This window comes from Podarcis gaigeae (genome assembly GCF_964106915.1).
Source record: "Podarcis gaigeae genome assembly, chromosome: 6".
Taxonomy (NCBI): Eukaryota; Metazoa; Chordata; class Lepidosauria; order Squamata; family Lacertidae; genus Podarcis; species Podarcis gaigeae.
The window spans coordinates 1,100,733-1,115,264 of record NC_139682.1 but is presented as its reverse complement, the minus strand read 5'-3'; the positions used below and the strand labels follow the sequence as shown (position 1 = coordinate 1,115,264).

Here is a 14,532-nt window from a genome sequence, read left to right as displayed (position 1 = left end):
CCTCTCATGCCCACAGCCAAGCTAGGCAGGCTTCCTGGGCAGCCAAAAGTCACTCATGGGGGCGGCTGGTCTCTGGACTAAGAATTGCCAGCCTTTGGGGCACCCATAGGTAAAGGTAAAGGGACATTTGACCATTAGGTCCAGTCGTGGCCAACTCTGGGGTTGCGGTGCTCATCTCACTTTATTGGCCAGCATGACTAAGCCACTTCTGGCGAACCAGAGCAGTGCCGTTTACTTTCCCGCCAAAGCGGTACCTATTTATCTACTTGCACTTTGACATGCTTTCGAACTGCTAGGTTGGAAGGGATCCTATGGGTCGCTTCCAACTCTACCGTTCTATGATTCTACACTCCAAATCATTTTTTTTAAAAAAAATATGGGTACATTAAGGAAATAACAAGAGCCTGCTAGATCAAGCCAAAGGCCAGTCCAGCATCCTCTTCTCACAGTGGCCAATCAAATGCTCCAAATGGAAATTGGCAAGCAAGATTTGAGCACAAGAGAGAGCCCTCCGCTCCCCTCCTGGTTTTCATCCCTGCTCCTAATTCTTCTTCCACCTTGGCCTGGCCAAGGAATGTGGAAAGGGTCATTTTGTGGGGGGTGCTGGGTTCGGTTCCTGGGGTGAGCAACGGAGGCAGGTGTGCCCAGAGGAGGGCAGCCCGGAGGGAGAGGGAACAGGCACTACAGGCCAAGGAAAGGCTGAGCTCTTGTGCTGCCTCACCAGGCAGCCCAGCCGATGCTTCTCCCAGAACCCAGAGCAGGAGGGCTATTTTGGGCCAATGCTGGCTGCTCCCTCAGCAGAACCGGCACAGCTGGCCAGGTAGGTCACTGGGAGCCAGCCCCGCCCTGGAAGGCATTTAATGCTCCTCTGCATGGCTCAGATCCGGATATTCCAGGCTGGATATTCCCCAGAGCACCATGGAGGCAGGAGTCCTCTGGCTCCTAACAGGACTCCTTTTGCTCCAGGGTTGCGCTGCTGCTGCCGTCCAGTCCCCAGATTATGGAGAGGAGAGGACAGGTGAGAGCTTGACTTGAGGAGTCGGGTCCCCCTGGAGGGAGGGGGGCTGAACCATCCCCTCTTGGGTGCTGAGGAGGAGCCTCCTTCCCCATAGAATAGGTCCAGAACCAGAGGGAGATGTTTTCATTTAGAGAGAAGGTAAGCAGGAAGCATAGGAGAGCAAGAAGCAACATGATAGATATTTATAAGATTCCTCCTGCCATGGAGGAAGTGGAGAGGGGTCTTTCTCCCTCTCTCCTAGAACTCTCCTAGAACTCCTAGAACTAGAACGGGTGACGATGTTTCTATTTTACTTATTATATGCATCTTTCCCCACCACCACCTCTTTCCCCCTTTTCTTCCTAATGTCTCAACAAATGAAACTGATCTGTAAAAATGTTACATGGGGGGGGGGGGGGAATATGAGAGAGACATTGCAAACACTTTTGTAAATCAAGAAAATCTTTAATAAAATAAATAAATAACTAAAAAATAGAACTTGTGGATGTCCAACGAAGCTGCCTGTTGGAAGTTCCAGGATGGATGAAAGAAAGGAATTGTTTGTGCAGTGCAGAGTTAAACTTTGGAACTCCCTTCTGCAGGAAGGAAGCAGCCACCAACAGAGATGGCTTCAGAAGAGGGTCAGACAAATCATGCAGGAGGAGAGGGCCATGGATAGCTCTGGAGGCAGCAAGGTTTCTGCATCCCAGTTGCTGCAAAACTGCCAGGGGAGGACTCCTGTGTTCGAATACTGATTGCATGTTTCCCTTTGGGGCACCTAGATGAGGCCCCTTTTGGCATAATCCAGCAGGCTCTCCTTGTGTTCTTAAGGTGGGGGTTTGGGGAGGGGGCTGGAGTCACAGCAGCTGGAGCAGCCCATGGAGCAGAGCAGAACCAGCCTGTTTTCCCCCTTGGGGAAGGACTTGCTCCTTGGCTCCCCACCAGCTGGGCCTGCAATGCTAGGTGGGTCCCCTGCTCCAGGCCACCATGGGGTGGCTGAGCCAGAGAGGCCCCACCAGGACCAGGAAAGCAAGGTGGGGGGAGAGGGAGGGGGAGTGGTTGAGAGGGATATTCTTCAGGACGCACCTTAATAATAATTAAGCCCATTGCCCAGCCCTTCCCGGCTAGCTTTTATAAGCCAGGATAGCCAAGGATCAAGGAGACAGGTGTTTAGTTTCACTCGTCCAAGCAGCCTGTCCACATCCTCGGAGGTAACAGATTGGAATTGATCCCACGCAACTTGACTAGACAGGACTCTAGCACTCTCCCACCCTGGCCCTGCAACAATCTGAGCGACTTTATCTGCAAAAAAAACTTAGCAAAATCATTGCAGGAAATCATGTGGCCCGTACTGGGCCCCAATGGAGCAGATGGTTCCTCTAAATTGCGAACCACCTGAAAGAGTCTCCTGCTGCTGTTTTCTGCAGATGCAGATGGATGGGGGCAGCCCTGCTATTAGGCAGAGTGAGGAGGCTGCCTCAGGTGGCAGGTGCTGGTGGAGAAGGTCAGGGAGTGGTGGCAAGAAGGCACTGAAGGGCAGGGCTGGCATATGCCACCCACAGCAATACAGTGGTACCTGGGGTTACAAACTTGATTCATTCCAGAGGTCCATTCTTAACCTGAAGCACGCTTTCGCTAATGGGGCCTCCTGCTGCCGCCGTGCTGCCGGCACACGATTTCCGTTCTCATCCTGGGGCAAAGTTCTCAACCCGAGGTACTACTTCCGGGTTAGCAGAGTTGCAATCTGAACTGTTTGTACCCCAAAGTGTTTGGGGTGCTGCTGGAAACCGCAGGAGGGGAGAGGGTTCTTGAACTAACCAGAACTCAGGAGATCTGGTTAGCTCATGCAAGAACAAGATGCTGGACTAGAGGGGGCACTGACCTGATCCTGCAGGCTATGTCTATCTAGTCCAGAGCTTCCCAAACTGTGCATCATGACACATTAGTGTGTTGGCTGCAGTCGTAGGTGTGTCACACAAATGCTCCCCATGCTTCTCCTGGGGCCGGAAAGGGGTTAGTTTAACCTCCAGTTTGCTGGAAAAACTGAATTACTGCGTCATGAAATGATGTGTGTCTAAAAAGTGTGTCACGAACATGAAAAGTTTGGGAAGCGCTGATCTTTTTTTCCCCAAATTTTTTTTATTGGTTTTCACAAATTCAAAACAAACAAACAAATATACATATATACATCCTGTTTAAATCTTGGTAACATTATTGAGTGACTTCCTCAAATCCCCTTGGTTGAATTTCATTATATGTCATTTTAACAGTTTTCCAAAATCGGTTTTCTCAAAAAATTAACTTGGTCACTTAACATCTTTCATTCTTTCTAATTTGACTTTAAACATCTTAAATCTTATCCTTACCTATTTAAATCCTAAGCCTATCTATTGTTTGCAAGCTTTTCCAATTAAGTTCTCTTAACATATTTAACCAAATAGTCTTTAAATTTCATCCATTCTTCCTGGTACTCCTCCTCCTTCTGGTCACGGACTCTTCCAGTCAGCTCGGCCAGCTCCGAAAAATCCATCATCTTCATCTGCCAATCTTCCACTGTTGGTACTTCCTGTGTTTTCCAGTTCTTCGCTAACGGGAAACTCTGATCTTGTCCAGTCTCCTGCAGTGCAGGAAACAGGTTTCTGTATGTGGAACTGGGAGAGGCAGCCATCTTCTCCTTTGTCTCGGGCGGCAAAATATCTTGGGCTGGCCCTGAATTTGGGATTATTGGACAAATGGTCCTCTGCCCCCTTGCACCTTCCCTGGGAGGGGGGGTTGCCCACCCTCAAAATGCAGAGCCCAGGACTGACTGGCAAGGAGAGGGCCTGGATCGTGCTCACACCCAGCCTCTTGGGTCCTTTCTCCCCATCTCTCTTGCTTGCAGGGAAGGATGGATTCTGCCCCGCCTCCCCCAATGGGCTGTATGACCCCCCCTGCAAGGTGGACTGCGAAGCGGACAGCGAGTGCCCCGGGGGGAAGAAGTGCTGTGAATTTGCCTGCAAATACGTCTGCCTGCCTGCCAGCCAAGGTACCTGTGCTTTGCCAGCCACTGGTGAAGCGTTTCGCCTTGCCCAGATGCACACCTTGGGCTGCTTGGATTGGTGGAACTGGCACCATTATGAGTGCCACATTGTACCCGCTCTGCACTTGTAAGAACTTGGGATTTTGGTGTGGCAGTGCCAAACTTTGAAGCTCCCTGCCTGTTGATATCAAGCAGATGCATCTAGTATACCCTTTCTGGAAGCTGCTAAAAGCATTTTTGTTACGCAGGCAGCTGTTGACAAAGTTCATGCAAGTTTTAATCTGTTTCTAGTCTAATGACATTTTAACCTTGTGAATGTCTTAAATTATTGCTGCTGATTCTTCTAATGGTTTCCTTCCAGATTCTTTCCACTTGGAGCTTTGTTGGTTTGTTTACAAACAAGCGGTGTATAGATTTTATGAAATAACAAATAAATAAAATCTCATGGGGAGGGTCTTCAGCTCGAAGTTGGTGGGTGCAAATGCACCCCAGATGACATGAGCAAATCTACCCATGTTTTCTGTAGGCCTTTTGTTCCTGGGCCAGGGAGAGAAATGGGGTTGAATTTAAGCTGGGGGTGGTTCCTGAGCCCCAGAAACAGTTCTGGAGCACAGTGCCCTTCCTTGGAACATGACCAAGTGCCAAGAAGTTGTGTGTGCTTCTGAGCATGGGCAGAGTGCCTTCCCTGCTGAACAGCCATAGTCAGATCCCGAATTCTGGGCTTGGGGAAGAGATTGCAGCGGGCCTGTGGTTCAGTCACTGTCCTATTAAGAACAGAGAGAGGGGCTGTGCAGTCAGCCCATTGGACCACGAGACCTTGCCAACCTCAAGAAGGGGCACTGGGTGGTACAGAGAGACAAGGCAGTGCTGCGCAGGCTGTGGGCGACCGGCGATACTGCAGTGCTCCACTGTAGCCGAGGTGCTGTGATTCCCACATTGCATGGGGTTGGACATAATAATAATAATAATAATAATAATAATAATAATAATAATAATAATAATAATTTATACCACGCCCATCTGGCTGGGTTTCCCCAGCCACTCTGGGCAGCTTCCAGCAAAGTATACAGTAGTCTCTTAAACATTAAAAGCCTCCCTAATCAGGGCTGCCTTCAGATGTCTTCTAAAAGTCTGGTAGTTGTTCTTCTCTTTGACATCTGGTGGAAGGGCATTCTACAGGGCAGGCGCCACCCCCGAGAAGGCCCTCTGCCTGGTTCCCTGTAACTTGGCTTCTTGCAGCGAGGGAACTGCCAGAAGGCCCTCGGAGCTGGACCTCAGTGTCCAGGTAGAACGATGGGGGTGGAGACGCTCCTTCAGGTATACAGGACCAAGGCCATTTAGGGCTTTAAAGGTCAGCACCAACACTTTGAATTGACCCTCTCTTGCTCATTCTCTGTTTTTTATCTGCTCCCAGAGAAGCCTGGCAGCTGCCCACCACCGCTGCTGAAGAAGCTCCAGGCGCCTTTGGTGTGCGACTCTTCCTGCATGGACGACGCCAGCTGTCCCGGGGCGCAGAAGTGCTGTGACTCAGGCTGCGGGAGCCAAGTGTGCAGGATGCCCATTGAAGGTAATGAGGAAACCGGCCCTGACCTGGGGCAGGATGGAGAAAAGAAAGTCCTTCTTCATCCAGTGCATAGTTAAACTATGGAACTCCCTTCCACCGGAGGCAGTGAGGACCAACCACCTGAATGGCTTTAACAAAGTACCATATTTTTCGCTCCATAAGACACACCTGACCATAAGACGCACCTAGTTTTTAGAGGAGGAAAACAAGAAAATAAATATTCTGAACGAAACAGTGGATGTATGATTTTTGTGGTTCATGCTATGGCCACAGACATGATATGTGATTTGACGGTGAGTTTGGGGTAGCTCAATGCAAAAATCCTGAGAATCCATGTGGATCTGTGCTTTGTAACCACGTTTTTGCACCACGAAACAGTGGATGCGTGATTTTTTTTGGTGCAGGCTATAGCCATGGACATGCTATGTGATCCGATGGTGAATTTGGCTCCAGGGACCATGCATTCGCTCCATAAGATGCACAGATGTTTCCCCTTCCTTTTTAGGAGGGAAAAAGTGTGTCTTATGGAGCAAAAAATATGGTAATGGAGGAGAGGGGCATCAGTAGCTACGAGCCAGGATAGCTTTGCTTTGCCTCCACCGTCAGAGGAAGCAATGCATCTGAGTACCAGTTGCTGGAAGCTACAAGAAGGGAGAGGATTATTGGACTACGTGGGCCATTGGCCTGATCCAGTAGGCTCTTCTTACACTCTTATTCGGGGCAGGACCAATTTTATTCATGCAGTGCAGTTAAACTATGGAACTCTCTCCCACAGGAAGCGGCAAGGACCTCCAACCTGGATGTCTTTACAAGAGGATTAGATAGGCATCTGGTTGGCCACAGGATGCTGGACCAAATGGGCCACTGGCCTGATCCAGCACCCTGCTTTGTTTTGCTTGCACCCTGTTGACTCAATGTCTCTGACAGTTGTTGTTTCTGCCACAGGGTGTGGCCCATGAAGGCTATCAGTGGCCATCTAGGATGGCTCAGCTGTGCCTACAGGGTGGTTGTTGTTGAGTCGTTTAGTCATGTCCGCCTCTTCATGACCCCCTGGACCAGAACACGCCAGGCCCTCCTGTCTTCCACTGCCTCCCGCAGTTTGGTCAGACTCACGCTGGTAGCTTCGAGGACACTGCCCCACCATCTCGTCCTCCATCGTCCCCTTCTCCTTGTGCCCTCCATCTTTCCCAACATCAGGGTCTTTTCCAGGGAGTCTTCTCTTCTCATGAGGGGGCCAAAGTCTTGGAGCCTCAGCTTCAGGATCTGTCCTTCCAGGGAGCACTCAGGGCTGATTTCCTTCAGAATGGAGAGGTTGGATCTTCTTGCAGTCCATGGGACTCTCAAGAGTCTCTTCCAGCACCAGAATTCAAAAGCATCAATTCTTCAGCGATCAGCCTTCTTTATGGTCCAGCTCTCACTTCCATACATCACTGCTGGGAAAACCATGCATGGTAGCAAAGCTGGAAACTGGCCAGTCTCTAAAACATAGGCGCTTCCCCTGCTGTGCCCCGGGGGAAGAGATGCAATGGGTGCCCATTGCCAGGGCATCAGGTCTCTCTCCTGAAGGCTGCATCAGCTCCAGACTCGGCTGCTCCTGTCAGGTGGGGGCGTGATCGTTTCATGTGCATGTGCCAGGCTGAAGGCCCCCACAGGACTCTGTGCCACTGTGGCATCTGGCTGGCCACAGGGAGAACAGGAGGCTGGACTAGGTGGGCTCCCTTTGGCCTGATCCAGCAGCCAGGCTCTTCTGATCTTCTGGTGGAACCTCCAGGTCCAGGGGTAGTCTATCTCAATTCCTAGGTTCTTTAAGGCATGTGCCCACCGAGACCACATAACACCGGTCCTAAAAGACCTAGCTCTGGCCGGCCGCCTCAGCACCTCGCTAGCTTGCTCACCCCTGAACTCGCGGCGCAGACCCGCTCGCAGCAGAAGAGCCCACTGCGGTGCTCCAATCGACGGGCAAGCTCTTCCCTGGGCTTCAACTCTCAGGCCCCGGACTCTCAGCCTGGCACCCCTGAGAGCCTGGCACCTGGGTGCCCTGCACCCCTGGAGCCTATAGTTAAGACTGCCCTGGGTGGAAGGAAACCTGTGGGAGAAAATTCCCTTTTGGGGGTTCAAGTACAGAGGTTCACCCCAAATCCCCAACTAGCCAGACGTGATTCAGAAATACATTACCAGATGGAATCCATAAGTGTCTGTGAGAGAATTTCCATTAGGGCACGCCCTTTACAGGAAAGAAACGTGCCGTCTTGGCTGCTTATTCTCCTGCCAATCCCCTTCTGCCACCCCAGCTCCTCAAAGTCTCTCATCCAGCCACAGCCCTGGGAAAAACTTTGGGCTCATGCACAATCCGTTCCTTCCTGAAACTCCATCTGCCTAGTGCCAAGAAGACTCGCCCCCTCTCTCACTCTCTGCCTCTCTGTGTCTTTTAGAGAAGCCTGGGAAATGCCCCCTGGTGCAACGGAAGACGCCCTCGGGAGGAGGAGAGCCGTGCAACGACACCTGTGCCCACGACTGGCAGTGCAAGGGGGACCAGAAGTGCTGCTTCTCGGGCTTCTCCATGGAATGCACCAACGTTCCCCAAGCTGCCAAGGCAGGAGGGGGCAGGCCAGGTGAGGAAGCTGCCAGAGGCGGGGGTGGCACCATGGGAAGATGGTCAACCCTGGCTGGCGAAGCTCAGGAAGCTCATAGAGTCGGAAGGGATCCCAGGGCTCTGCAATGCAGGGAATGCAGCTAAAATCCCTGCTTTTCCACCTCTGTTTGGGCTGAGGGACTTGGCTCAGCTGCCCTGGGGATCCATCACGCGAAGCCCCCATTGGCCTAGGAAGAGCATAAGGGGTGGGCTTTGGGGCAGGGGTCTCGGCACTCTTCTCCAGCAGCTGGGACATCCCTCCCTCAAACAGTCTGGTGGGTTTGATAAGAGAGGAAGGGTCCCCAATGGGGCCAGGCCCTCTCTCCTGGCTATAAAGGGACTCCTGCTGCGGTGAGGCCTCGGACCATCGGCTGGGTGAGGACTGCAGGGCCTGCTCCCTTCCAGGGCCTTTTCCAACTGGCCCAGGGGGCGTGGCCCAGGAACAAATTTTTGGAACAAACTCTTGGGGAAGGGTGGGAAGTGTTCTACCATTGCTTCCCTGTTCCAGGTGGTTAATGTGCTTTAAAATGTACTCAAGCAGTCGGTGGCAATTTAAATTTTTATTTCTTTATTTCTTTTTTTCCATTGTTGGGGGTGGGTGGGATGGATATTTGGTTGGGGATTAATTTTAGTATAATTGTTCTGTTCCTTTTTGTTGTTGTTGTTGTTTTAGTGGTTCTGTATAGTTTGTGTTTTGTTTTGAAGGGGCTAGATCAGGGCTGCCTGGGAGTGGGGCCCCAGCCAACACGATGGCTGGGACAAGTTCCACAGGGGGGGAAGCACTGGGACATCCGATCTCGGTGATCACGGGTAGGAGGAGGAGTTATGCTAAGACTAGACCATGTCATTACAGAGGGGGCAGGTTTAGTCGTTGTCTGAGGACTATTCCTGCCTCCGGGTCTGGTCCTGACCGGATGGATAGTAGAATCAGCAAGGGATACCCACATGACCTGAAGGTGCTGCTGTGCAATGCCAGGTCAATGATTCATAAGACCACTGCCATCCATGACTTGATCATGGATGGAGGACTTGACCTGGCATGTGTAACAGAGACTTGGTTGGAGGAAGCAGATGGGCCTGTCCTTGCCGCTGCTTGCCCACCAGGTTTCTCTTACGCACAGCAACCCAGGTCATGTGGGCGGGGAGGGGGGGTTGCAGTGATTTTTAGGAAGTCATTAGTTTGCACCAGGCGTCCTACTGGGAAGATCCAGTTTTCTGAGTGCATGTTCTGGAAGTTGGGCAATAGGGGCAGTACAGGATTCCTACTGGTGTACCGACCTCCCCGCTGCACCAAGGATTCCCTGTCTGAGCTGCTTCAGGTCATGGCAGATTTTCTCCTGGAGACACCTAGTTTGGTTGTCCTAGGGGATTTTAACATCCATGCCGACACGACCTTACAAGGGGCCGCTCGGGACTTCGTGGAAAGCATGGCCTCCATGGGGCTGTCCCTGAATAAGTCTGGCCCAACCCATAGCAGCGGACATGCCTTGGACCTGGTGTTTACCTCGATGTTGGTGATCTGACACTAAGTAAAAGCGAAACAAAAGAAGTGCCATGGTCAGACCACTTCCTGGTGCAACTGGACTTCTCCGCGACCCTTCCCCTCTGCAGGGAGGTGGGACCAATTCGGATGGTCCGCCCCCGCCACTTAATGAATCCAAATGGTTTCCAGAGAGTGGTAGGGGATGCTTTATCCCACGTTGATGGCCTTTCAGCTGATTCCCTGGTGGCCCGCTGGAATGCGGAGTTAACCAGGGCTATCGACTGTCTGGCTCCGAAGCGCCCTCTCCGATTGCATGGAGCCCGGACAGCTCCGTGGTTTTCTTCGGAGCTGAGGGCGATGAAACAATCGCTGAGACGGCTAGAGCGTCGGTGGCAAAAAACTCACTCCGAATCTGACCGGACACAGGTTAGAGCTCATCGTCGAGCCTACCAAGTGGCAATAGCGACGGCGAAGAAGACTTTCTTCACCGCCTCTATTGCATCTGCAGAAAATAGTAGCAGGAGACTTTTTCAGGTGGTTCGTAATTTAACGGAACCACCTTTACCACCGGGGCTTTGTAAAGACTCCAAGATCTCCTGCAACGATTTTGCAAAGTTTTTTGCAGATAAAATCACTCATATTCGGAAGGAGCTAGACACCACCATGGGAGCAGGGCTGGGGCGGGAGAGTGCTAGAGCTCTGTCTGGTCAAGTTGCATGGAATCGATTTCAATCCATTACCCCTGAGGATGTGGACAGGCTGCTTGGACGCGTGAAACCAACCACCTGTCTCCTGGATCCTTGCCCATCCTGGCTAATAAAAGCAAGCCGGGAAGGGCTGGGCGATGGGCTCTGCGGGGTGGTGAATGCTTCCCTCTGTGAGGGAACATTCCCAGTTCCACTGAAAGAGGCAGTCATCAAACCGCTTCTTAAAAAAACATCTTTAGACCCGGCCAGTATGGCCAACTATCGCCCAGTCTCAAATCTTCCATTCTTGGGCAAGGTGATTGAGCGCGTGGTTGCTGAACAACTCCAGGCACGCCTGGAGGATGCGGACCATTTGGATCCCTTCCAATCAGGATTCAGGCCTCATCATGGGACTGAAACTGCCTTGGTCGCGCTGGTTGATGATCTCCGGCGAGCTAGGGACAAAGGTGAGAGTTGTTTCCTAGTTCTGCTGGATCTCTCAGCGCCCTTTGATACAATCGACCATAACATCCTTCTGGACCGTCTAGAGGGGCTGGGAGCTGGGGGCACTGTCATACAGTGGTTTCGCTCCTTCCTCCTGGGCCGTGTTCAGAAAGTGGTGGTGGGGGGTGAGTGTTCAGACCCCTGGGCCCTCACTTGTGGGGTACCTCAGGGTTCCGTCCTCTCCCCCATGCTTTTTAACATCTATATGAAGCCGCTGGGAGAGATCATCAGGGGGTTTGGACTGGGTGTCCATCAATATGCAGATGATACCCAGCTCTACCTCTCTTTCAAATCAGAACCAGTGAAGGCGGTGAAGGTCCTGTGTGAGTGTCTGGAAGCGGTTGGAGGATGGATGGCGGCTAATGGATTGAGGTTGAATCCTGACAAGACAGAAGTACTGTTTTGGGGGGACAGGGGGCGGGCTGGTGTGGAGGACTTCCTGGTCCTGAATGGGGTAACTGTGCCCCTGAAGGACCAGGTGCGCAGCCTGGGAGTCATTTTGGACTCACAGCTGTCCATGGAGGCGCAGGTCAATTCTGTATCCAGGGCAGCTGTCTACCAACTCCACCTGGTACGCAGGCTGAGACCCTACCTGCCTGCGGACTGTCTCGCCAAAGTGGTGCATGCTCTAGTTATCTCCCGCTTGGACTACTGCAATGCGCTCTACGTGGGGCTACCTTTGAATGTGACTCGGAAACTACAACTAATCCAGAATGCGGCAGCTAGACTGGTGACTGGGGGCAGCCGCCGAGACCACATAACACCGGTCTTGAAAGACCTACATTGGCTCCCAGTACGTTTCCGAGCACAATTCAAAGTGCTGGTGTTGACCTTTAAAGCCCTAAACGGCCTCGGCCCAGTATACCTGAAGGAGCGTCTCCATCCCCATCGTTCTGCCCGGACGCTGAGGTCCAGCGCCGAGGGCCTTCTGGCGGTTCCCTCATTACGAGAAGCAAAGCTACAGGGAACCAGGCAGAGGGCCTTCTCGGTAGTGGCACCCTCCTTGTGGAACGCCCTCCCATCAGATGTCAAAGCGATAAATAACTACCTGACATTCAGAAGACATCTTAAGGCAGCCCTGTTCAGGGAAGTTTTTAATCTGTGATATTTTAGTGTATTTCTGGTTTTTATGGAAGCCGCCCAGAGTGGCTGGGGAAACCCAGCCAGATGGGCGGGGTACAAATAATAAATTATTATTATTATTATTATTATTATTATTATTATTATTATTATTATTATTAGAGTGAAAGGACGGGGAGGGCAGACCAGCAGCTCCTCGTCCAGGGCTGCTGGTGGGGCTGGCTGCTTCCTTTTAGCTGAGGCACCCCTGGGGGAAGACACGGGGTGCAGGGGTTTACAGTGTCCGACCAGGACCCGGGAAAGGGCAGGGTTCTAATCCCCCACTCAGCTAGGATGAAGCTCATGAGGTGTGATCTTCATTGCCCTTTGTCCTAGCCTACCTTGCAAGGTTGTGGTGCGGATTGAAGGAGAAGGCAAGAACCATGCAGACCACCCTGAGCTCTTTGGAGGAGAAGGTGGGACAGAAATGCAACAAACAAACAAACAAACAAGAGGAAGGGGCAGAGCTCCAAAGGCCCGTGGGGGTGTCAGCCTCTGTGCTTTTTGTGGGGAGGCCTGGTAGGGTGAAGGACAGCACCCCCCCTGACCACTCAGCTTTCTCTTCTAGGGTCCCCTACATCCAGCACCTCTTAAAGGAAGACTCCAAGGACTGTTGGGTCTGGCCGTCGACTTGACGACTTTCCGTCCAGAACACAGCATTGGGGAGGGGGCCTTCTGCAGGAGGGTCCCCCCAAATCCAGTGCAGCCATTTGGGGTGCATTGTTTTCCAGATGGGGAGCTCCCCTCTCCTGCCACCCTCTGGCCCTCTGGCCTCCTGTGGCACTGCTTCTGGCATGCCCTTTCCCTTCCCAGACTTTCCAGCTAGGCTTGCTTTAACCAGGGGCAAAACCAGACTTTGTTTCACCCCAGTCAAAGACCCAGTTTGGCACACACTCCCATGCACAATTGCGCATGCACACACACACACAGGCTGGGAGCCTCATTGGCGTTCCTCTGGAGCAGGGGTCAACAAACTTTTTCAGAAGGGGGCCGGTCCACTGTCACTCAGACCTTGTGAGGGGCCGGACTATTTTTTTGGGGGGGGGATGTACGAATTCCTATGCCCCACAAATAACCCAGAGATGCATTTTAAATAAAAGGGCACATTCTACTCATATAAAGAACAAGCTGATTCCCGAACAATCTGCGGGCCGGATTTAGAAGGCGATTGGGCAAGATCCGGCTCCCAGGCCTTAGTTTCCCTACCCATGCTCTGGAGGCTTCACCCGGGGCAAAATACCCAGCTAGCACCACCCGCACTTTAAGCAAGAGCTCAGTGCAGCTGCAGAGTTGCAAGATCTCAGCCAGAGAGGGACGGCTCACACCTCCCTTCCACAGGCAAAGACTAAATCTCACACTGGAGGGGGAGGGTGGAGTTCATCCTGTCCACAGAGATGGAGGCCTCCGCAGTCCATTAGCAGGGGGGCTCAGAGCAAGCCCCCCTCTCCAGGCGTGCAAAGGAAGACCCAGTAAACAATCCTAAAATGCTTCTGGCTCCCTTTGACCAGCGACCCCCTGAAACCAGGTGCCTCTTGGGCTCTGTATGTGTGTGAGGAATTAATAAAAAGAACCCGCCTGTGCCATTGTAGGGTTGCTATTGTTGTTGACTGTTTGTGAACCACCATTTGCATACAGAACCATTGAATCGGGAGGGACCCCACGAGTCATCTAGTCCAACCCCCTGCAATGCAGGAATCACAGCTAAAGGACCCCTGACAAATGGCCATCCGGCCCCTGCTTACAAACCTCCAAGGAAGGAGAGTCTACGATCTCCTGAGGTCATCCGTTCCCCTGTCCGACCGCTCTTACTGTCAGAAAGTTCTTCCTAAAGTGTAGCCAGAATCTGCCCTCTTGTGAGACCTGCAGGATGCTCCCCCAGCAGAGAATATTTCACCCTCCCTCCCTTGAAATCTCCCTGCCATTTCTCCAAAGCCTGGCACAAGCGCTGCATCTGCCAGGAGATAACAGCCCCCCTATAGCACCCTGGTTCCTTGTGAGCAAACTGATATTGTGTAGCACAGCAGCCAAGAAGTTAAGGAGCCCTGCCCCAGGATGGGGCCCCTTGTTCCACTTCAAACTGCCCTAGACAGGTCTGTTTGGACAAGACTCACACCCCACGCCCTGAATTATCTCAGCAATTCCTCCAAAGTCGAACAGCGCAGAGGATTCCCCAGATAACATAAGTGATGTGCCTGGAACACTCAGAAACACACAGCCCACGGCTGGATTTCACGTGGCCCCAGGAGCTATCTGACTCACACTTATTTCCTAATCAGCTTCAAAGATTAAAAGGGAGTGGGAGGTAGGAGGGAGGAGACTGTCGGAGCCTCCCCTATGACCAAGCTACTCCTTCTCGTCCGGTCAAGTCCTTTGCAATCGCCTCCGACAATAATTAATGACCTGAGCCTCTGATGATGATGAAGAAGAAGAGTTTGGATTTGATACCCCGCCTTTCACTCCCCTTCAGGAGTCTCAAAGCGGCTAACATTCTCCTTTCCCTTCCTCCCCCACAACAAACACTCTGTGAG

At 52.1% G+C, this 14,532-nt stretch overlaps 1 protein-coding gene across 1 annotated transcript; it reads left to right on the top strand.

Annotated features, from left to right (window-relative positions):
- The first annotated feature begins 893 nt into the window (after positions 1 to 893).
- LOC310847176 (whey acidic protein-like) lies at positions 894 to 12,691 on the top strand. Its single transcript, XM_083744772.1, has 5 exons — positions 894 to 1,018; positions 3,879 to 4,022; positions 5,431 to 5,583; positions 8,013 to 8,192; positions 12,573 to 12,691. The coding sequence occupies exons 1-5, from the start codon at positions 919 to 921 to the stop codon at positions 12,596 to 12,598; spliced, it is 603 nt and encodes a 200-aa protein (XP_083600898.1). The 5' UTR covers positions 894 to 918; the 3' UTR covers positions 12,599 to 12,691.
- Positions 12,692 to 14,532: the final 1,841 nt, after the last annotated feature.

Bases quoted from the DNA above. Each gene is read 5' to 3' on its own strand.
- LOC310847176 (XM_083744772.1), top strand. From the start codon at position 919: ATGGAGGCAGGAGTCCTCTGGCTCCTAACAGGACTCCTTTTGCTCCAG. The intron at 4,023-5,430 runs GTACCTGTGCTT...ATCTGCTCCCAG, and splicing joins CTGCCTGCCTGCCAGCCAAG to AGAAGCCTGGCAGCTGCCCA. The intron at 8,193-12,572 runs GTGAGGAAGCTG...TTTCTCTTCTAG, and splicing joins GGCAGGAGGGGGCAGGCCAG to GGTCCCCTACATCCAGCACC.